The sequence below is a fragment of the Cucurbita pepo genome, chromosome LG09 (assembly GCF_002806865.2).
Source record: "Cucurbita pepo subsp. pepo cultivar mu-cu-16 chromosome LG09, ASM280686v2, whole genome shotgun sequence".
Lineage (NCBI taxonomy): Eukaryota > Viridiplantae > Streptophyta > Magnoliopsida > Cucurbitales > Cucurbitaceae > Cucurbita > Cucurbita pepo.
The window spans coordinates 1,521,008-1,542,736 of record NC_036646.1 but is presented as its reverse complement, the minus strand read 5'-3'; the positions used below and the strand labels follow the sequence as shown (position 1 = coordinate 1,542,736).

At 37.4% G+C, this 21,729-nt stretch overlaps 3 protein-coding genes and 2 long non-coding RNA genes across 6 annotated transcripts; 1 reads left to right on the top strand and 4 right to left on the bottom strand.

Moving 5' to 3' along the window:
• Window positions 1–1,590: 1,590 nt before the first annotated feature.
• LOC111801846 (protein MIZU-KUSSEI 1-like) lies at window positions 1,591–2,843 on the bottom strand. Its single transcript, XM_023686044.1, has one exon. The coding sequence runs from the start codon at window positions 2,782–2,784 to the stop codon at window positions 1,768–1,770; it is 1,017 nt and encodes a 338-aa protein (XP_023541812.1). The 5' UTR covers window positions 2,785–2,843; the 3' UTR covers window positions 1,591–1,767.
• Window positions 2,844–5,770: 2,927 nt separating this feature from the next.
• Window positions 5,771–7,125, bottom strand: LOC111801849 (geranyl diphosphate phosphohydrolase-like). Its single transcript, XM_023686047.1, has 2 exons — window positions 6,925–7,125; window positions 5,771–6,227 (listed from the first exon to the last, which is right to left on the bottom strand). The coding sequence occupies exons 1-2, from the start codon at window positions 7,106–7,108 to the stop codon at window positions 5,935–5,937; spliced, it is 477 nt and encodes a 158-aa protein (XP_023541815.1). The 5' UTR covers window positions 7,109–7,125; the 3' UTR covers window positions 5,771–5,934.
• Window positions 7,126–15,141: 8,016 nt separating this feature from the next.
• Window positions 15,142–20,111, top strand: LOC111801837 (phosphate transporter PHO1 homolog 1-like). Of its 2 annotated transcripts, XM_023686021.1 has the most exons (14): window positions 15,142–15,568; window positions 15,658–15,958; window positions 16,193–16,586; window positions 16,661–16,709; window positions 16,800–16,871; window positions 17,175–17,304; window positions 17,649–17,769; window positions 17,848–18,097; window positions 18,204–18,308; window positions 18,435–18,479; window positions 18,578–18,730; window positions 18,848–19,132; window positions 19,529–19,665; window positions 19,769–20,111. In XM_023686021.1, the coding sequence occupies exons 1-14, from the start codon at window positions 15,206–15,208 to the stop codon at window positions 19,857–19,859; spliced, it is 2,496 nt and encodes an 831-aa protein (XP_023541789.1). In that variant the 5' UTR covers window positions 15,142–15,205; the 3' UTR covers window positions 19,860–20,111. The 2 variants fall into 2 exon arrangements, with proteins under 2 accessions (XP_023541789.1, XP_023541788.1); XM_023686020.1 differs by having other exon boundaries at window positions 16,661–16,871.
• LOC111801853 lies at window positions 16,764–17,342 on the bottom strand. The gene is made up of 3 exons (XR_002816193.1): window positions 17,213–17,342; window positions 16,940–17,072; window positions 16,764–16,849 (listed from the first exon to the last, which is right to left on the bottom strand). It is a non-coding gene; the product is annotated as an uncharacterized LOC111801853 (long non-coding RNA).
• Window positions 18,219–21,451, bottom strand: LOC111801854. Its single transcript, XR_002816194.1, has 2 exons — window positions 20,174–21,451; window positions 18,219–18,348 (listed from the first exon to the last, which is right to left on the bottom strand). It is a non-coding gene; the product is annotated as an uncharacterized LOC111801854 (long non-coding RNA).
• Between the last annotated feature and the right edge of the window lie 278 nt (window positions 21,452–21,729).

Below are 21,729 nucleotides of genomic sequence, written 5' to 3'. Positions count from 1 at the left end.
GTACTTTTAATCCAATTGGCCTATATAGCATCTAGGTACTCGTGTAAGGGGTAACCGAGCTAGGTATATTTGGCTTTGAGCTCGAGAAGTAGTAAAAATGTACTGGGGTGGCTATTACTACTAATGATGAGGAATGACCATAATCAGACTTACGAGTCGTTTTTCCGATGTAATTGAAGGCAAAGAGGAAAGAAGGTAGAGTTTGAGAAACTCTACTGATGCTTAAGAACGTTTTGTGTCATGTCAAGTATAGAAATCTAATAGAGCACTTGGGTGTGTGTATCTCGGATACGAGCATTGGTTTAAATATCAGTGTGGGTTGGGTAAAGGTTGAATGTGAAATTACATAAACGTGCGACGACGAGTAAGATTTTTGTAGTGGTTGTGTTGGAAAAGCATAATGGGTTTGGGTCCCAAAGTTGAAAGATGGGTGTGATAAAGGTATGTTTTAACGGCGAGGGGCCACGAGTGAGTGAGTGAGTGCTACCAAAATTAGAGGATAAAAGAAGAGTTAAGGAGATACTCATCAAGATTGGAAGACATGCCCACCTCCCAATTCATTGTGTTTTTTTTTCCTTATCATTGTGCCATTGTCCTCCCCAACATTCTTCTCTTCTTTCATTATTGTTAATTAACAACGAACGCTAATTTTTATAAGGGTGTGGAAACTTTCCCCTAGCAGACACGTTTTAAAGCCTTGAAGGGAAGCTCGAAAGGGAAAGCCCAAAGAGGACAATATCTGGTAGAGGTGGATCTGAGCCGTTACAAATGGTATCAGAGCCAGATACCGAACGATGTGCCAACCTTCTCGCTGTTCCCCGAAAGGGGTAGACACGAGACGGTGTGCCAGTAAGGACGCTGGGCCACAAAGGGAGTTGGATTTGGGGGTGGTCCCACATCGATTGGAGGAAGGAAAGAGTGTCAGTGAGGACGCTGGCCCCAAAGGAGGGTGGATTGTGATGTCCCACATTGGTTGGGGAGGAGAAGAAACCACCATTTATAAGGGTGTGGAAACCCCTTCCACTAGTAGAGACTTTTAAAGCCTTGAGGGGAAGACCCAAAAAAAGACAATATCTGCTAATGGTGGATGTGGGCCGTTACACTCAGCTTCCTCACTGACAAATCACCTAGTGTTTAGTTATGATACCATTTAGCTCAATTTCAAGGCTAGCTGATATTATCGGTTTTGACCCATTACATATCGCACCAGCCTCATGGTTTTAAAACGTGTATGATAGAGAGAGAAGTTTCTACACCTTTCTAAGGAATGCTTTGTTTCTACACCTTTCTAAGGAATGCTTTGTTCCTCTCTCCAACCGACGTAGAACACAACAACTTGAGATATCAACCATTAGAACAACAATGAAATCCATGGACCAATTCTTCGATGGCAAGCACCATGGACCAATTCTTCGATGGCAAGCACTAGCTCTCCTCCTTTTAATTCTAGAAAACGTCCGAAAAACCATCTATAGAACTACCGAGAAGGGGCGAAAGACAATGACAAAACAGTCCATGATAGATCGATCAACATCTGAATAACGCTCGTATCGAATTATGGTACAATGGATTGAAATTTATGAGATGAAATGCATAGAACTTTGAAATATTTTTGATTCTCAAACAACCAATGTGAACAAAAAGAAAAAGAGCTATACATCGAAATCAATACCCCATTTGTTCCCATCAATGCATTGATTCCCCAGAAGCACGATTCCCAGAAATTCAGGCATCTCAAGAACAACCAAACAAGGGATCGATCAAACTTCAAATCCTAAGCAAGTAAATACTAAGTTCAGGCCCTCCATTACAATCAGGGCTCATCATGTAAAAAGCTTCCGAATCCTTCGACCCAATCACCCTCTCAAACCTCGCCCTCATGTACATCAATTCCCCCTCCGACCCATTTCCACTTCCCTCCGCCGCCGGCAATACCCCTGCCCCCATCGTGATCGGCTCCACCGCCTTCAGAATCCTCTGCTCCTCCGCCCCACACTCCCTTCTACTCGCATACCCACATTTCTTCCCATTACAATACGTTCTCCACAGCGCCTCCTCTACTAACTTACAATTCTTCTTCCTCTCTGCTTTCCTCTCACATTCCAGCGCGATTCGAACCAACCCAGATGCCATTTCCCGCACCAGAACACTCGTCGGCGTCGATAGCTCAATTAAAAACGTCGGATTCTGTTTTGGGTCTTCTTGTAACGCGAAATAGACATGTCCTCGTCGGTACCCAAATAGCGTACCGACAACCCGGCCGCCAAGCCGGGAGCGGTTGGTTGTCGGCCGGATCCGTCCGATGACTGTTAAAGCCGTCCGGAGCTTGGAAGGAGATGGTTTCTTCTTCTCTGGTTTCTTGAGGTTGTCTTGCTTGTCTTCCTCGCTGAAACGGGAGGACAAAGTGAAGGACAAGGGTTCTTGGTGTTGTTGTTCTTCTTGGGGCTTGTTTTTCCAGGTGAAATAGCGGCGGGAGAAGGAGGAGGAGGAATCATGGAGGGAGTTGGACATGGCTGTGGGGGTTTGAGAGAGGGGGAGCTTGGAATTATGATGGTGAGATATAAAGAGAAGGGGGAGGTGGTCCAGTTTGGATGAAATGTCAGAGATTTGTAGGAATGGGTTTGAAAAACAGAACAGAGGGACAAAGGGCAGGAAGGAGGGCGCCGCGGCGGCCCGCAATGGCTGCGCTGCAGGAGTCCTTGCCCTGTCTTGGTTTGATGGTTTGAAAATTTGAGTGCCACAAGTCCCAACATTTAATTGGAAGGCATTGCCACGTTTAGACATGTTAAGACCCGCACCGAGTTAAATGGATCCTGGCGCTGTCAAGACATTGCTTAGTGTTCTGTCTCCCCCCTCCCCTCCCCTCCCCTGTCTTCTTATCTAATTTATTATGTTTTTTTTTTTCTTTCTCGGTTTAAATAGAGACCATACCTGAGATCCTACACTGGTTGGAGAGTGAATCAAAGCATTTTTTATCACGATGTGGAAACTTTTCCCTAGAAAACGTGTTTTAAAAACTGAGGCTGACGAGGATATATAATGGATCAAAACAAACAATATTTGCTAGATGTGAACTTAAACTGTTGTGAATGATATTAGAGTTAGACACTGAGTGGTGTGCTAGCGATAACATTGGTTCTCAAGGGGATGGATTGTGAGATCTCACATCAGTTGGAGATGTGAACGAAACATTTCTTAGGGAGTGGCCTTAGAAAACACGTTTTTAAATTGTGAGATTGATGAGGTACGTAATGGGCTGAAACGGGTAATGTCCGCTAGCGATGGATTTGAACAACACTACATCGGAATGAGAGCGATCATAAGAATAAAATGACTAAGAATGAAGGAAATGAAAGTTACTATTTATATCAACAATTTAAACTTTTCTTCTTGGTGACTCAGTCATAAGAGTGTGTTTTACTTAGACTAATTTCTGATCTCCTAAAAATTTTCTTGAAATTCATCTGAGTTAAGAACAAAGTAGGTTGTGAAAATAGTTTTCACTCTTAAAAAGCAATAAAAAAGTAAATATTACCATGTCTCAAAAAATGTCGTTTAAGGTTAAGTCGAATGAATCTTGAGCATTGACTTCGGAATTACCTCGTTCAAGAAATTCAGTCGAATTAATCTTTCTTTCGTCTTTACAGAAGAGTAAATTAATTCAATTCTGAACTTGACAGTCGAGTAAATAAATTAGCTGGATTATCGAATACTAAAAAAAATAAAAAAAGAAAAGACAATAAAAAAAGATGTTGAGACTGCATGAGACAAACAGCTCAGAATCACTGTCGTTAATGTCAAAATGTCAAAGGAAAAAAAACAAAGAAAATGGAAGCCTTGAGCCAATAAACACATTAAAAAAGCTTTAAAAAGCTGGAAAATAGCATGCCCTACCAACCTATTTCTCTTTATTTACTAAATAATATTAATAATTATTATTATTTGGAAAATAAAATGTGGAATTTATTGGATTTAATTTGTTGATCCCTAGGTTTCCAACCATTTTTGTCTCTCTCTCTCTCTATTCCCACATGCTTTACAAACACATGGGTTGTTCAATTAAAATACTATTATTATTATTATTATACAAATATTTCAATATCTTTAATTATTAAATGCATTTTAAATAAATAATACCTACTCATTCCAATTATTTTTTTAAATAATTTCTTCCAATTTTCCTGAATTATATTAATGGGCTCATACCATTCGTTCACAGTCCATATTACAGGCCCATTTGGGTAACTGATACAAAACAGAAACGGCCCAACAAAGAATGATTCATGGGCCCAGCCCACAAAAATAAACTTCTCTCCCGCGTAGTTATCTTCAATTTCTTTCATGGTTGTAAAACGCGTGTGTTAGAGAGAGATTTCTACACTCTTATGAAGAATGTTTCGTTCTCAATTCACCCCCCTTGGAGGCCAACATCCTCGGTGACACACCACTCGGTGTTCGTTCTCCTCTCCAACCGATGTGGGATCTCACAATTCACCCTCCTGGAGGCCAGCATCCTTAATGACACACCACTCGGTGTCTGACTTTGATACCATTTGTAACAGCCTATATTTCACCCTCCTGGAGGCCAGCATCCTTAATGACACACCACTCGGTGTCTGACTTTGATACCATTTGTAACAGCCTATATTTCACCCTCCTGGAGGCCAGCATCCTTAATGACACACCACTCGGTGTCTGACTTTGATACCATTTGTAACAGCCTATATTTCACCCTCCTGGAGGCCAGCATCCTTAATGACACACCACTCGGTGTCTGACTTTGATACCATTTGTAACAGCCTATATTTCACCCTCCTGGAGGCCAGCATCCTTAATGACACACCACTCGGTGTCTGACTTTGATACCATTTGTAACAGCCTATATTTCACCCTCCTGGAGGCCAGCATCCTTAATGACACACCACTCGGTGTCTGACTTTGATACCATTTGTAACAGCCTATATTTCACCCTCCTGGAGGCCAGCATCCTTAATGACACACCACTCGGTGTCTGACTTTGATACCATTTGTAACAGCCTAAACCCACCAATAATAGATATTGCGCCTCACGATTTTAAAACGCATATTTTAGAGAGAGGTTTCCACACTCTTATAAAGAATGGTTCGTTCTTCTCTCCAAGAGATGCGAGATCTCACAAAAAGCACCTGAAGCTGCTCGTAATTCACCCATGCAAATATAAAAAGAAGATTATAAACCCATATCATTCCCTAAATTAGATGATGTGGGACTTTCATCATCCAATACCTCCCCTCCAACAAAGTACGCCTCCCCTTAATCGAGGCTCGACTCCTTTGGAGTCTTAGTCATTTCTGACTACCTTTGAGGATGCTTGACTCCTTTTCTTTTGGAGTCCTTTGTTCGATATTTGAGAATTTACCAATCTATTAGCACGACTAAGTTTAGGGCATGGCTCTAATACCATGTTAGTTGAACACAACTCTCCACAATGGTATAATATTGTCCAGTTTGAGCATAAACTCTCATGGCTTTGCTTTGGGCTTCCTCAAAAGGCCTCGTGCCAATGGAGAGAGTACTCATTGATTATAAACCCATATCATTCCCTAAATTAGCGTGTGACTTTTATCATCCAACACGAACACACACAAACAAGTCTCTTCTAACTAAATTTGGATGAATTGTTTAATGGTCGTTTAATCTTAATGAAATCTACTGGGTTTTGTGTGTAGTTGTATATTGATATCGTATTATTAGCTTGTATGGTTGTGTAAACGTTATCGTGAGTCAAAGTTCTTCAAACAACACATTAATTAATATCATAAACCAATCTTATAATTAGAGTACAAATTAGAACGAAAAGCAAAAGCTTTTCTCCGTTTTTCGATTTCGTGTAGATGACTAATAGATCTTGATCTAACCCAATTCAACCGTGCCAGTCTGTCGTGAGTAGGTTATTATGGGAAAGGATTGAAGCCCTCCATAACCATTGCTTTGATGGGACCAAAGAGTGGCTTGGGCAGACTATCCCATTCATACCAATCCCAGCCACCACATTTGTCAGGCTCAAGATTGAGCGGAGTTTGCATGGGATCAGCCAACACCGCCCGCACGAACACCACCACATAATGAGCCGGCGTTGGCTGATCCAAAAACAAATTATTGGTCACTTTCAAAAACTCAACCTTCTCAATATCCAGCCCCGTCTCTTCCTTCATCTCTCTTGCAGCACATTCTTCAAAATTCTCACCTAAAAACCAAAAAATCACGAGTTTATAAATGAAGTTGCGAGAGCTTATATTCAAAGTGGACAATATATGTAGAGATATGTTAGTATTTAGACACAATTATTAAATGATGGAAGTCCCACATCAGCTGATTTAGAGAATGATCATGGGTTTATAAGTGAGGAATACTATCTCCATTGGTACGAGGCTTTTTGAGGAAGCCCAAAGCAAAGCTATGAGAGCTTATGCTCAAAGTGGACAATATCATACCAAGAGTCGTGTTCGTCTAACATGGTATCAGAGCCATGCCCTAAACTTAGTCGTACTAATAGATTAGTAAATCCTCAAATATCGAACAAAGAACTCTAAAAGAAAAGGAGACTCCAAAGGAGTTTTTGTTCGAGGGGAGGTGTTGGATGATGGAAGTCCCACATCGGCTAATTTAGGGAATGATCATGAGTTTATAAGTGAAGAATACTCTCTCTATTAGTATGTTTATAAGTGAAGAATACTCTCTCTATTAGTATGTTTATAAGTGAAGAATACTCTCTCTATTAGTATGAGGCCGCTTATGCTCAAAGTGAGCAATATCATAACATTGAGGACTGTTGGATGATGGACTCTCTCTATTAGTATGAGGCCGCTTATGCTCAAAGTGGGCAATATCATAACATCGAGGAGAGTCGTGATTTCTAAGAACAATGAGATAGAAAAACGAACCAAATTCAAGATGGCCACTTGGGAGAGAATATTTGGAGTTGCCAATCGATACAAGTCGGCGCCCCATTAGCACCGATTTACCTCTCAACAAGCAAATCGCCACTGCTACTTGCGGCGATGGCGGAGGCGCCACCACCAATGTCTTCGTTTTTGTGCCGTTAATCTGTTGGACCTCAGACACCATATTTGAAGATGGGTTTTGTGTTTGGAGGTAAGGTTATGGATGAGGAGGTATTTATAGGCCGCAGCGCCGCCGTGGCTGACGAAGGTGGAGCGAAAATTCGGGGTTTTTCTGTACACTTGATTGTAGTATAATTAAAGTACTATTAATAAATAAAATTAAATTTCCATAATGAATTTTTATGTATACTTACGTCCATTTTCGGGAGTTTTTATTTTATTCTATTTTTTTTTTTCTAAATACGTTATTTGGTTTATTTATTTATTTATTATTTTTTATTTATAAAAAAGAATTAAGAATAAGATTCTAACCAGTTTCAGTCAGCTTGGAGAAAGATAATCCAAAAGGTGTCAATAGACGGTTTCCATCCATATATTGACAGTAATGATTTAAAAATTTAATGCTATTTTTAAAATTTAATAGGTATTTTTTAAACCATGTACTCACTAGAAAATTATATTTTAAGTTTTTAAGTTTTAAAAAAATTAAAGGGTATTTTTTTAAATAAGTTGAGTAGTTCTCTTGCTATTGCAATAATTTGGGCTAGAAACCATATTTATACCTAAATCTAGCTTCGTAAGAAATCTCTGAATGCTAATCAAATTAGATATAATTAAATCTGGTATAACTAAATCAAATCTAATCCTAACCACACGTTTAACGCGAGATTAAATGTAGCATTTCCACTTGCAGTGTGGCGGCCGTCATTGTTGATCCTTCTCTTGTCCATTCAGTTGGCGTAGCCCTACTAAATTACTCGCATTCAATTCATACCCATCATATTTGACTTTCATTCTAAAATTTCAGATAAATAAAAAATATTTATGTTTAATCAATGCTTAATTATTATTAAACAATAATTTTAAATATTTTAATTTTATTAGTATATTTTGGAGGGTAGATTTTAGAATTTATTTAGCAATAATGTTAATAATTATTTTAAAATTTTAATAATAAATAATTATATATTTGAGTGGAATAAATCATTTTAAATAAGATAGATATATTTAATAGTTTTATTTGGTGGTTGGCTGTGTGCCTGGTTGTATTACATTATGGGCATTCACATCCCTTGCACCATATCCAAATAAATCACATCATGTCCCTATCATTTTCGATAACATAAAATGATTATCAAACGAGATTTAAATACTTATTAAACAAGATCTCACATTAGTTGGAGCGGGGAACGAAATATTCCTTATAAAGATGAAGAAACCTCTTCCTAATAGACGCGCTTTAAAACCGTGAGATTGATGGCAATACGTAACAAGCCAAAACTAACTATATCTGCTAGTAGTGGGCTTGAGCTGTTACAAATGGTATCGAAGTCAGGTTTCGAATGGTGTGCCAACGAAGACGCTTGACTCTCAATGAAGCCTCTCTTAGAAAGGTGTGGAAAACCGTGAGATTAATGGTGATACGTAACAAATTAAAGTAAACAATATCTGCTAATAGTGAGCTTAGATNTTTTTTTTTTTTTTTTTTTTTTTTTTTTTTTTTTTTTTTTTGGGCTATAATAGACCTACCGATTTCCATTGACATAGCCACCTTTTGGCTAATGCAAATTGTTTGACCAAAGTTGTGGCTTTACTCATGCAAAAGTCGTGTTGGGAGGAGGGTGCAATTAGTCAAACACATTTTGTGGTCTTTGACGTTGACTCAAACTTTTGGGCTTTAATTGGCCCAAATGCTCCAATTAAATATTTGGGCTAATTTCCGGCCCATTACATATATATATATTGCCTCATTCTCTTTAATTTTTCAAAATGAGAAACAAAATTATTTAAATGTTTTTAAAATGAACAAAAAAAAAAAACTGATAAAATATATACACTTTCTCATAAAAGTGAAAAGAGCACGAAGAGACGATCTTTTTTATCCTTAAGCTGAAAACATATTGTACGACACTAACCCGAGACTGCCAATTATATTTTTTTTCTATCTGTTTAAACAACAATTGTATGAAATATGACTAACCGAGTATTTAAAGAGTAGGACATGAGACGAGTTAAAACTAGTGTTAACTTAATCTGTATCTTATAACGACCTTTTAATTAGCTGACCTAATCGAGACGAAGTAGTTGTCAAACACGTTACGATGCACGGAAACAAAAATCATATGGAATACAACTCGTCCTAGTTTTCTTTTTCTTTTTATCTCACTTTTTTTTTCCCTTTTCTTTTTATTTATTTATTTCCAAAAAATAAAAAAATTAAAGGAAAAGTAGTGATTGGGAGATGAAGGAAAAAATAATTTTGGTTAATAAATCCAAAATTGCCTCAATTATTGCTTTTTAATTTTTTTTTTTAAAAAAGTTACCACTTTTCTTCAATTGGCTTGATTTTATTTTAAAATTTCTTCTCTTTTTGACTCTCCTTTTTGTTCTCTTTTCCTTTTATAATTGTAAAAATTTAGATTTTTTCCACGTGGATTTTATGGACATTATAAACATATTAAAAGAATCCCAAAATAAATAAGAAAATGCACAAAATATTGAATTATTTTAAAATTAAAAAAAATGTAATAATCTAAAATTAAAATTATAATAATTTAAATTCATACATACTAATCAAGTAATTGGATTAATTCATTACTAGTATATCTAATGTAATTAACATAAATATTTAATTTCATATTTAATAAATTTCTGAATTATATTAAAATTTTAATAATGTGTTCGATATACATAATTAAAAAATTAAAAAAATTAATTTTAAAATAGAAGAATGAAATAAATGGACTGTACGTAATAATAAAAGTATGAACCATGATTTTAAATGTGGGATCTCAGGTATGTTGCATGTCATATACTTATAGATTACTTCTCTAGTATATTAGGTATACAGACACGTAAATCATGATATTATTCAACTAATATGTTAACGAGCTTGTATAGTGAGTTCATGTGCACGTATATAGACCGTGTATAGAGAAGTAGCATACATCTAATGGGGACCGCCATGAACAAAATTAAGTCGTACCGATAACGTGGGTAATGTGTAAATGCATTTGCGAGGAATATTACAAAAGAAAAAAAAAAGGTGATAAAACATGGGGACAAGTGGTATTAGACCATGTGGTTACATATGTAGAATCGGAGTGAATAGCTTTTGATATTATCTTGTTCTTCAATCAATGGTGTAGAAAGATTGAGATTCCGAACTTTACTCGTGTCTGCCAAATTAAACTAGGATGACACGAGCCTAGGGTGATGCCTATGTCGAGGAGTTGCATTTGGGCTTCAACTCAAATTATCCTTTTATTATTTGTCTCGATTTGGATTAATCTTTTGCTGCTTCGTTCTTGGAACATTATCTGTTTGACTTTATCGAGTTATTTTTCTTAGGCTTACGATAAGGATGATTACTCTCGTAGAACATAGATTGAATGACAAATCTATCACAATCTGATAAAAATTTGGTGCTCGTGGTAAGAATTCGCTCGAGTACTGGAAGATCGTTTGTTTGTTTTTGTTAGCTAAAAATGAATTGATATGATGAAAGATGCAAAGGTGAAGCATATGCTTACAACTCTGAATATAATGTGTTGGTACCAAACCTCTCCTCCTCCACTTATTTTCTTCTTCTTTTTACATCAAACTTTTGAAATTCCCACACAGCATAAATGAGCCTTCAAATTTACCCTTTTTTTTTTTTTTTTTTCTCGTCACCTGCCTAACTTCATCTCTCGTACATTCATCTCTCGTACATTCATCTAAGCTTCAATTAAACGTGCCGATGTTTCTAACTGACTACTACTTAAATTCAATACCTTCTATAGAACGTTAAATTTTTTAGGGTTTCGCTCCTGGAATTTGAAGATCGGAGTGATTCACCCCATTTTAGGGTTTCGCTCCTGGTATGAGCGAGACATGAAATTATGGTACAATAAGTTTGACCCGCCTTCTTGTTTGTGATATCTGGTCTACTTGTAAGTTTTATTGGGTATGCCTTATATACTGCTTTTGGGCAACCGTCTCCATAACTAAGAGATCCATTCGAGGAACAATAGGACTAGTTGAAGTACTGAGCCTCACAGTAATTTCAAGCCCTGAGATCGGAATGCAGTAGGGTCTTCAAACACCACGCTCGATTCTCGAGATTCATGGGCTGTCTAGCGAAGATCTTCGATCGGAACCTTCACATCAACTTTCTCTTAGAGTCTCAACCACGTAAGAATATAGTTTCACTGAGTGCACTAGGTTCATTCGTTTTAGTTTCGAAATCCTAATGACCATTTTTAATACAGTAATCATATCAACAACTATAGACTTAGAAGATTGTATCACTACCATATCTGCACAACCTAGACTCTCATATGAGATGACAGAACATGCAACTCGAAACTTTCTTTCTTTCAAATTTTTGTGGAGACCTAATTCACGAAGTCTTCCCAGGAAATCCCTATCCCGACCTTATAAAAATAAAATGGAGAATCTCAAACGGTTGGGAGGATGAAATTGGAAAGTGGAATAGAAAAGCCATTTCCGTCTTCAACTCATGGATGTCCCTATCTCTGACTCGATAGCGAACTCGATCGCTATCGCTATCAACCGGTGAATTGTTGGTGAAACACGTAGTAGAATTGATACTCAAGATGGATGGTCATAGATTCAAATGAGGGCGGCATGGGAGGATTCCATGATTGTTATCTCTAGGATATTCTAATTTGTGACAATAATGAAACCATTTTAATTCCAATCAAAATATATTCTTGAAATATATTATTTCTAGAGACCCAAATCCCAATTCAACATAGGAATCCAATTCCCTTACATTATAATAATAATATTATTATTATTATTATTAAAACTCGTTTTATTTAAATAAAATATTTGTGAGAATATGCCATAGAGGAATTAGTTTATCCTTAATCCATGAACTGAATCTTCCAAATTGAGGGCGGGTCAAAGATTAAATCAAAACAGGATATTGTAATCCATATTCCCGATTAATGATTACTCTGTTCGTGTTACCAAACACCACCATCCATTTTAAATATATGGTCGGTCGAGTCTTAATATGAGCTGACATAGCTAAGTGATTGGTCTAGGTTAAATTTACTCTCGCTCGAGTTTTACTTATGATTAATGTGAAACTATGTTCATATATCTAACCCGAGTGCTCGTTTTTTTTTTTTTGGGTTGAAATAAGTAATTAAATAAAGAGGTAGGAGAGAGAGAGAGAAAAGTTGGCAAGTGGTGAGAGGAATAGAAAAGAGTTGAATTAAGAAGGAAAGAATAGAACAAATAATAGAATGGAACAAATGATTTAGGGCTCACTTAGGTTTATTAAATCAATTATTTTGTTCTTCAATACTCTATATATTTATTCTTTTAACATTATTTGGAATTTGCATGCATGACATGTTCGTTATGTGCGGTAACATTCGTTTAAAATACTTAAAAAACGATGTCATGATTAAACGTTTGTAATAAATGTTTTAAAACAAAACAACGAAAAATAAAAACGTAAAATTTAAATAAAACAAAGACAAGAATAAAGTGATGCACTGATCTAACCTAAGTACTATAACATAATGCAACTACCCTACTGCGCGTTCCAAGGCACTATCGCAAACCCGTCATTTGTATAAGGGTGTCTTACTTTTAATTGAAAAACAAGAGTAGGATGTAGTTTGAGTATTTTGAGAAATACCCAGTAAGTAATCTCACTGTTAGGGTCGAGAAATGCAAACACATGTAACATGATTTTAGGTAGCTTTCTAGTACGGGCAAGGTTAGATGTATAGTATTTCTCTACACATAGTCTTAAGGTAGATTTCCGTCTTCCCTCTCTGTACTCCGATGCTTCTTCGATGGTGGTCAACGTATTCTCCCGCCCACCACTCTCTCCAAATCAAAAGGTCAAAATCTTTTCTTGAATGGAACATTTTAGTGATGCAAAAATTATTCAAAAAGTTTCTAGAAAATAAGAAAGTGAATGTATAATCAAACGTATATAGTCGTAGTTATTTATTCTAAATCACAAAACAATCAAAGATGCATGAATTTTAGGGCAATTAGAATCATGAACAAACTAAAGAAAACTTGATTTTTGGGCTAACTTGTTGATTTTGTTACAAACTTTTGTGAAGATTCTGAGACACAAACAATCTTTCTCGACCAAACATCTAAGAACAAGATTCTTCTTCCTAGGTTTATGCTGGTTTTCTTAGTAAAGCATGGAATACTTGCCTCTTCAAACCCAACTAAAACTAGTTCGTTCATGTAATTTCCTCTCGATCTCCTTTAAAAATTCAAACAATGATTATTTCTTCGATCACTGTATACGACTGCCACACTGTGAAATACGGAACATCGAACGAAAATCAGATGTGACTGACAGACTATGAAATGCAAGATGAGTGTGTGAGAAGACAATGAAAAACTACCGTAAAGTGCATGCATAACCAAACGATTACTACAAATATTGCTTCATAAATTTCTATTGGTTAGTTGACATGTTCGAAAAGTTTATAAAATATAATATCTCTTTAGCACTTCAATCGAAAGATTATTATGAATCTAGGAGTTGTTTTGGATTAACAAGTTAGGAATAATCTTTTAAAGATATATTTTTAATGAGCTCTGGTAAGAAAATTTGTGTTTTTGAAAAGATATATGGTTCATCCATATATATNTATATATATATATATATATATATATATATATATATATATATATATATATATATATAAATATTTTCTAATCTTAAAATTGTCTTTTAAAAAGGGGTTTTTTATTCCCATTTCATGAAATAAAAGCTCTGGAAACCTCCATTAATGGCAGTTCAAAACCTTTCATTTGAGACACAAATGAATGTTGTTATGGGCCAAAATTAATAATTAGAACACTTTAAAATAATGTATTAGTTATCCTAAGATCTAAGTGGGAGCCATGCTGGTCTAATGAGCATTAGCCTTGGTGCTTGTGGCCAATTATCCACCATTCCCCCTTATCAACCTATGCCATTTGTTCAACTATCAAGACATTCAAACGTCTCAAAGTCTCTCAAATGCCACACACTTCACGCATCCTTCTTATGAGACAAAAAGTGTTTGGTACTGACTCAATCTACCGAACATTGCCATTTCCATTTTCTTTTATAAAGGTTTGTGAGATCCATATCGATTGAGAAAGAGAATGAAACATTCTTTATAAAAGTGTGGAAACTTCTCCCTAGTAAACGTGTTTTAAAACCTTGAGGAGAAGCTCGGAAGGGAAAGCTCGAAGAGAACAATATCTACTAGTAGTGAGCTTGAGCTTGCACTGTTACAAATGGTATCTTGAGAGGGGGTGGACACTGGGCTGAGTGCTACAAATGGTATCTTGAAAGGCGGTGGACACTGGGCTGAGTGCCAGCAAGGATGCGGACCTCGAAGGGGAGTAGATTGTGGGATCCCACATCGGTCAGGGAGGAGAACGAAACATTCTTTATAAGGGTGTGAAATATGTGAAATCCTCTCTCTAGCAAACACGTTTTAAAACCTTGAAGGAAACCTAAAAGTGAAAGCTCAAAGAGAACAATATCTGCTAGCCATGGGCTTCGGGCGTTAGAGTTAGAGTGCTCGAATTTGAATAATGGGTCTCTCTATATCTTTAGTCCACGTTATCAAGAGTAACGTTGTTCTTACTTNAAAAAAAAAAAAAAAAAAAAAAAAAAATTCTCACTTCTAATCATTGAGAGAATACAACATTAAAAATTTGATAATTAGAGATGAACTACGACTCGAGAAAAGTTAATGATGTCTTAACCGTGCGAAACTCGGTTTAGGTTCGCAAAAAGTTGGAAAGATGGAGAAGCTGAGAAAGTTTGTATTTTTTTTTTTTGGTTAAGAAAAAAAAAAAAAGGGGAATTAGGCCGCTTCCCTCCTAGCTTGGTTCCTTTATATTCCTCGACCCTTTCAAAAACTAGATGAAAGCATATTGGTCGGTAAGTCAGCCATTTCCGGTGGCAATCGTTAAATCTCCGGCGAACCTGGCCACTGTGCTCTCTCAAGTGGAGAAAGCATAGGATATTTTAGAATGTGCTGTCGAGAATCAGTACGAAGCACATCAATCCAACTCCCCCTTTTCATCCATAAATAATGTCAGCATGCTCTATCATTCAACACTCGCATCAACCTTTCCTTCTTTTTCTTCTTCTTCTTCTTCTTCTTCTTCAACATCATCCCTTCTCTTCCCTCTCTCCGACTCTGCTCTGCTACCTACAGAGATTAACAACAACAATATGGTCAAATTCTCTAAGCAGTTTGAGGGACAATTGATCCCTGAATGGAAACATGCTTTTGTTGATTATTGCCAACTAAAGAATGACCTCAAGAAACTCTATCTTCTTAAAACTGATAACAAGCCCGACTCGACCGCCGCCACCGGCACGGTTGCGAGTACCGTCTTGTCTTCTATAAAGAATTTCTCTATATTTGGTCACCAACGCAGAGATCATGGACCTATTCATGTACTCTTTCTATCAACTTCCCCATTTTGCATGATTGTGTATTTGTGTGTGTAGTAGTATAACATGAACTTGAAATCTTTTTCCAACAGGTTCATAAGAAACTTGCTTCCTCTGTTAGCAAGGGAGACATGTATGAGACAGAGCTGCTGGAACAATTTGCTGATACAGCTGCAGCAAAGGAATTCTTTTCATGTTTGGATTTCCAGCTGAATAAGGTGAATCAATTCTTCAAGACAAAGGAGACAGAGTTCATGGAGTTGGGAGAGAGCTTGAAGAAACAACTGGAGATTCTCATTGACCTGAAGACGGCGATCCAGCACCGGCGCCAGACCAGAGATATCATGCCGGATTCCAAGGAGGATGGCTCCATCTCCTATACAATTTCTTGTGGTAATTCATCAACTTGCCTTGTTTCAAATGCAACCAAAAGTTTCGGCTGCCAAGTTCCTGAGAAAATAATGTAGCTCTAATTAGAAAATATCCAATGCTTGTACTTTTCATCTGAAGATGTCACAAACTCTAAGTCAACTTGTAGAAGAAGGAAGTTTTTATGGCTTTTATCTCTAAGGAATCTGCATGTTATGCTTCATTGTTATGGTTCTTACGTTTTCTTTTGATATGCAGAGTCTGATAAGGACAAAACAGAGCAAGAACAGTCCCAAGAGAATATCAATGAAGAATTGGAGAAGACTGAATTGGCATTTTCAGACTCTCCAAGATCAGAAGAAACGGGAAACTCAACGAAAACTAAAAGCTTGGACCTAAAATGGAGATCCGTCTCGGGTCAAGTTATAAGTTTTCAAGGGAAGAACATAAAGATGAACATTCCTCTGACAACCCCATCTCGGACCTTCTCAGCCATAAGCCATTTATTCAAGGAAGATTTAACGAACTCAAAGAAATCCAATGAAGGCACAAAACTTCACATTAACAAGACCAGGGTGCACCATGCAGAGAAGATGATTAAAGGAGCTTTTGTTGAGCTTTACAAAGGGTTGGGCTTTCTCAAAACTTACAGGTAATAATGAAGAACAGATTGTTGAAGTTTCGTTTTTTTAATGTCTCTTTGATCATTGTGAGATCATTCTTCAGGCAGTTGAACAAGCTTGCCTTCATAAAGATTTTGAAGAAGTTTGACAAAGTAAGTAACAATGTTGCACTGATAATTCATTCCTTCATCATTGCCTCTGAAAATCCTGTTTGTAATCATGAAGATCCTGCTTTTTTGCAGGTCACTGGAAAACAAGTTCTTGCCATTTATCTGAAAGTTGTGGAAAGTTCCTATTTCAACAGTTCAGACAAGGTAAATTCAGTACAATTATTAGAAAAATAAAAAACTTCAAAAAAATTCAAACAAAGAGAGCATCTTACCATGATTTTATGATTAGATCATATCTAGATTTCGGTCATTAGCGGCTGAAAACTTCCCTTGAGAAAGTTCTCAGACAATGTGAAGTGGCCACTGGTCTCATAGTTGGTCTTGTCTGCACTGTAGCTTCAAATTCTGAAATTTTGGAGCCAGATATGGTTGTCTGTCAGTCACTTATATCATACAGAAACTTTAGAACCAGGTAAAAAAATTGGACTAAAGTCTCTGAAATGACAGGTAATAAAGCTAGCAGATGAGGTAGAGGAGTTATTTACCAAAAACTTCGCCGAGGAAGACAAAAGGAAGGCCATGAAGTACCTTAGACCAAAACAGCGTAAAGAGTCACACGGCATTACGTTCATAGTCGGTGAGTTCTTTAACACATTATTTTCAGGAGATCTTGCCAAGCAAATCCTTGCAATCTTTAGCGTCTATTAACCAATCATTCATGAAGACATCGATGAACAAACAAATCCAAAAGCACTGCCACTGCCACATCACACCACTTAACTTTGAACTAAAGGGCATTGCTCAATCCACTATTTTTGGTGGACACTGGACAAAAAAGAAAATTGTCCCCTGGTTCACCAAATGAGGCTGAAATTTGAACTCCACTCAAGAGTTGTTAACCATAAAAAACAGTAACTGTTCGAATGTTAATAACTTTCCATTTATGTATAAGTTAGTAAAGATAATCTTTTCCACGAACAGGACTGTTCAGTGGGTGTTTCATTGCACTGCTCGTGGGTTATGTTATCATGGCTCATATCATGGGGACGTACAAAAGGCACCCTTTCTCACTGTACATGGAGACTGTATATCCAGTACTCAGGCAAGTATTTGTACTGTCTTTTCTTAATCGTTTTCGCTGTCAATGAGCGGTAACTAACAAGATGAATCATGTTTGCAGCATGTTCAGCTTGATGTTCTTACATTTCTTTCTGTATGGCTGCAACATCTTTGCCTGGAGAAAGACTCGAATAAATTACAGCTTCATTTTAGAGTTATCAGCCACGAAGGAACTTAAATACAGAGATGTGTTCTTGATTTGTACCACTTCAATGACTGCTGTTATGGGGGTAATGTTTGTTCATTTGGCACTGCTTTCAAAAGGGTACTCTTATACTCAAGTTCAAGTGATACCTGGCCTTCTCTTGCTGGTAATTTCTCAACATGAAAGCGTACTTTTGTCTCTATCTTTGAGGCTTGTAATTATTCAGTCAAGTTTCGGTAAGTGATTTTCGAAATCTTTTCCTCGTGTTACAGCTTTTCTTGCTATTACTTGTGTGCCCCTTCAACATTTACTATCGATCAAGCCGCTACCGTTTCCTTCGTGTGATGAGAAATATAGCCTTTTCACCTCTCTACAAGGTATATCCTTACTCCAATTATCCTCCCCTCATCATTTTACCTGCACCATGCATCATTAGAACTCTTTTTCAAAGTCCGAGTTTAGTTTTATAATGTTCTCATCACTTTCTCAACTATTTTCTGCAGGTACTGATGTTGGACTTCTTCATGGCAGACCAACTATGTAGTCAGGTATATAAATAAGTATGATTACCTACAAATTACTGAACTACTAGGCATGACAGATCTGTTAGAAAATGACTTTCCTAATTCTGTGTTTCCCGGTATAGATCCCAATGCTACGAAACCTCGAGTACATGGCCTGCTACTACATAACAGGAAGCTACAAAACACAGAATTACAACTACTGTATGAACGCCAAGCATTACCGAGACCTCGCTTATGCAGTTTCGTTTCTACCTTACTACTGGAGAGCAATGCAGGTATAGGATTCAGTCACCGGTTGCAGTGTGAAAATTTTGTATTATTCATCATTGACATTTTTTACACTATATTTTTCTTAACAAAGCATAACAAGGCTTTGCATTTCGCGTTTTCAGTGTGCAAGGCGCTGGTTTGATGAAGGGCAGACAAGCCACCTCGTCAATCTAGGAAAGTATGTCTCAGCAATGTTGGCTGCAGGGTCCAAAGTGGCATATGAAAAAGACAAGACCAAAGGAGTTGGATGGTTATGTCTAGTGGTGATTATGTCAAGTGGAGCAACTGTGTACCAATTGTATTGGGACTTTGTAAAGGATTGGGGTTTGCTTCAAGTGAATTCCAAAAATCCATGGCTTAGGAATGATTTAATGCTTCGAAGAAAGACCATTTACTACGTCTCCATGGTACAGTCACGATAACACTCCATGTTTCGCTTTCAAAAAACTTTAGCAGAAGAAAGTCTATAGGCACTAGCACTAATGTGGCATCAATCACCAACCGAGAGAGATTTAGCACTCAAAATGATTCTGAATTTCTGAACATAATCCACATGGCTACTATGGAAGATAGGGAAGAAAGTGAAAAGATTCTTGAAAATTCCTCTTCATTGGCTCATAGTTCATAGCAATATTCTCAATCTACTTCTGATATGAAAGAAACAGAACCCAATACTTTGTAGAATATAGGAAGATTTTAGGTGTCTTGTGAAGTACACATTCTAGAAGTGAATTAATTTTCACTTGTTTTAGGTCGTCCTACAATGAAGTGGATTCTTATCAAAATCTTTGGAATGTTTGCAGGGCTTGAATTTTATTCTCAGGCTTGCATGGTTGCAAACTGTTCTCCATTCAACTTTTGGACACGTCGACTCGAGAGTTACTGGATTATTCTTAGCAGCTCTTGAAGTCATTAGAAGAGGGCTGTGGAACTTTTTCAGGTAAAAGCTACAAACTTCTTGGTTTATCGGTATGCTTAAGACGGTTAACTGTTCAAGTCTTCCTCTTTTTGCTCACTCTAAAGCATCTGTGGTAATGGCCCAGGTTGGAGAATGAGCATCTCAATAATGCTGGAAAATTTAGAGCAGTTAATCCAGTACCACTTCCATTTGATGAAGTTGATGAGGTAGACTGATGCCTGTCAGCAACAGTCACAGATGGAATTCGAATCAATGCCTGAACAAAAGTTTCCAGAGGAATCTTATTGTCCCCTTTCACCATCAGAAAGGAAGCCACTTGATTCTTGTTATTTGTGGTTCAGTTCATATACAATTTTTTTTTTTTTTTTTCTTTCACCAATGAAAAGAAAACCATTCAAAATTCCACAGTTGTGTTAATTCTCAAGTAAACCAACTGTGACAACAATTTATCATGTTCTTCTCCATCAGTATCAGCTATGATTTTACCAGAATACACACAATTTTAGCATCAAACAAAAGTGTTATGTACCTGAGAATCATCCCTGATGCAGCACCGCCTGAAACATAAACTTTGTTTGGATATGAAAGAATTAAACTAATTGAGTCTTAATTTGAGGAATCACACTGCAAGTTACTGAAAGTGGATATCATCCATATTCACAATCTTATGAACATGAAATTATGTGAAGAATGGTCAATGTAAAATATTAATGTACCTGTTAAACGCCAATTGCTGCTATCAGGACGAAGTGTCATTGGCGAAGTAGGACGGGAGCTACTGTATGAACCACACCTGAATCCATGGCAGCGGCAAGCAGACCTTCAATTCTTCTCACACTCTGCCGCATCCATCTATGAGTGGCGTCTTCATTAGGTCAACCATTTCTCTGCTGCGCAACCAAATTTGGGCATTTCATTTCCAGGGGCACAATCTTTCGCATTGCAGAAGTAAGATGCTTGCGGTTACTAGATTGGTGGATAGTAATTCCGGCGATGACGATGAATCTGCACAGAGAAATTCCGCACAGAGGACGAAGAGGCTCCTGAATCGATTAGCTTACGAACGGGGGCTTGTTTTTCGTTCCGGTACGAACTGGTGCTACACCATTGTATTTCATTGTTCTATTGTGTTGCAAAATTGTCAATGCTACGATCAACTTTGGAATTACATCGAGTATTTGAGCTGGCGAGGCGCGCTCAAACAGTCGCGCGGTTAAGCGCGCGCCCGCCATTGGCGATTGCGCTTATGCTTATGATATGATTTTCAATGTTACATGTTAAAACAATTTCCTTCTCCTACCTCTCTCGATTAATATAACAAAACTAAGAAAGGAAGCTCTGAAATCGATCACCTTCATCAGGGCACCGCAGCAGAACAGGTAAGGTCTCTCTTCCTCTCCATTGCGCTCTCTTTGCGATTTATCTGTCTCTCCATCTCTTCCTCTCCATTTTGCAATTCTAAACCCTTCAAAGACAACCGAATTTGCGGCATTAAATCGCTTGTAATCTTTTGCGAAGGAAATGATTTCATGTCGCAGTTCATCAGTTCCTGAATAATCCAAGGAAGAGATTGTCGTCAAGTCGAAGTGAGATCAAAAAGATTGTTTAGAATCAGTTTAATCTTCTAATAAATGCGCAACCAACGGATGCCCAAGTATTGCAAGATGATGCTGGATTACGCTCGAATGCTTGCAATTATGGTAGCTTTGGTCCTATGATTGAAGCCTAGAACAGTCCGGCGTTGAAATGAAACCTGTTAAACATTATGAACTTTCAAGTCACCATAATTATCTAAAATCTTAAACCCTATTTACAAAACTAGTTCTTAAGAAAACGAGGGGAAAAAAGGTCTAATATTGGAAGAGAGTGGAGAACATTTTTTACCCGGGAATTCCAGGTTGGAGAACATTTTTCAGTAGGGCATAGACCTGCCCCAATTTTTTTTCCCTAGGGCATAGGGCATAGACCCAATTTTTTTTTCCCGTAGGCATAGACCTGCCCCCCTGCCCCCCGGTAGGGCATAGACCTGCCCCAAAGGGGTGATTTGGGGCGAGATTCGTAGGGCATAGACCTGCCCCATAGAGA

Excerpts from the sequence above, each read along its gene's own strand:
- LOC111801846 (XM_023686044.1), bottom strand. The coding sequence starts at position 2,784 with ATGTCTAAACGTGGCAATGCCTTCCAATTAAATGTTGGGACTTGTGGC.
- LOC111801849 (XM_023686047.1), bottom strand. The coding sequence starts at position 7,108 with ATGGTGTCTGAGGTCCAACAGATTAACGGCACAAAAACGAAGACATTG. Across the intron at positions 6,228-6,924 it reads AAGTGGCCATCTTGAATTTG|GTGAGAATTTTGAAGAATGT; the intron begins GTTCGTTTTTCT and ends TTTGGTTTTTAG.
- LOC111801837 (XM_023686020.1), top strand. The coding sequence starts at position 15,206 with ATGCTCTATCATTCAACACTCGCATCAACCTTTCCTTCTTTTTCTTCT. Across the intron at positions 16,872-17,174 it reads ATTTCAACAGTTCAGACAAG|GTAATAAAGCTAGCAGATGA; the intron begins GTAAATTCAGTA and ends CTGAAATGACAG. Across the intron at positions 17,305-17,648 it reads CGGCATTACGTTCATAGTCG|GACTGTTCAGTGGGTGTTTC; the intron begins GTGAGTTCTTTA and ends TTCCACGAACAG.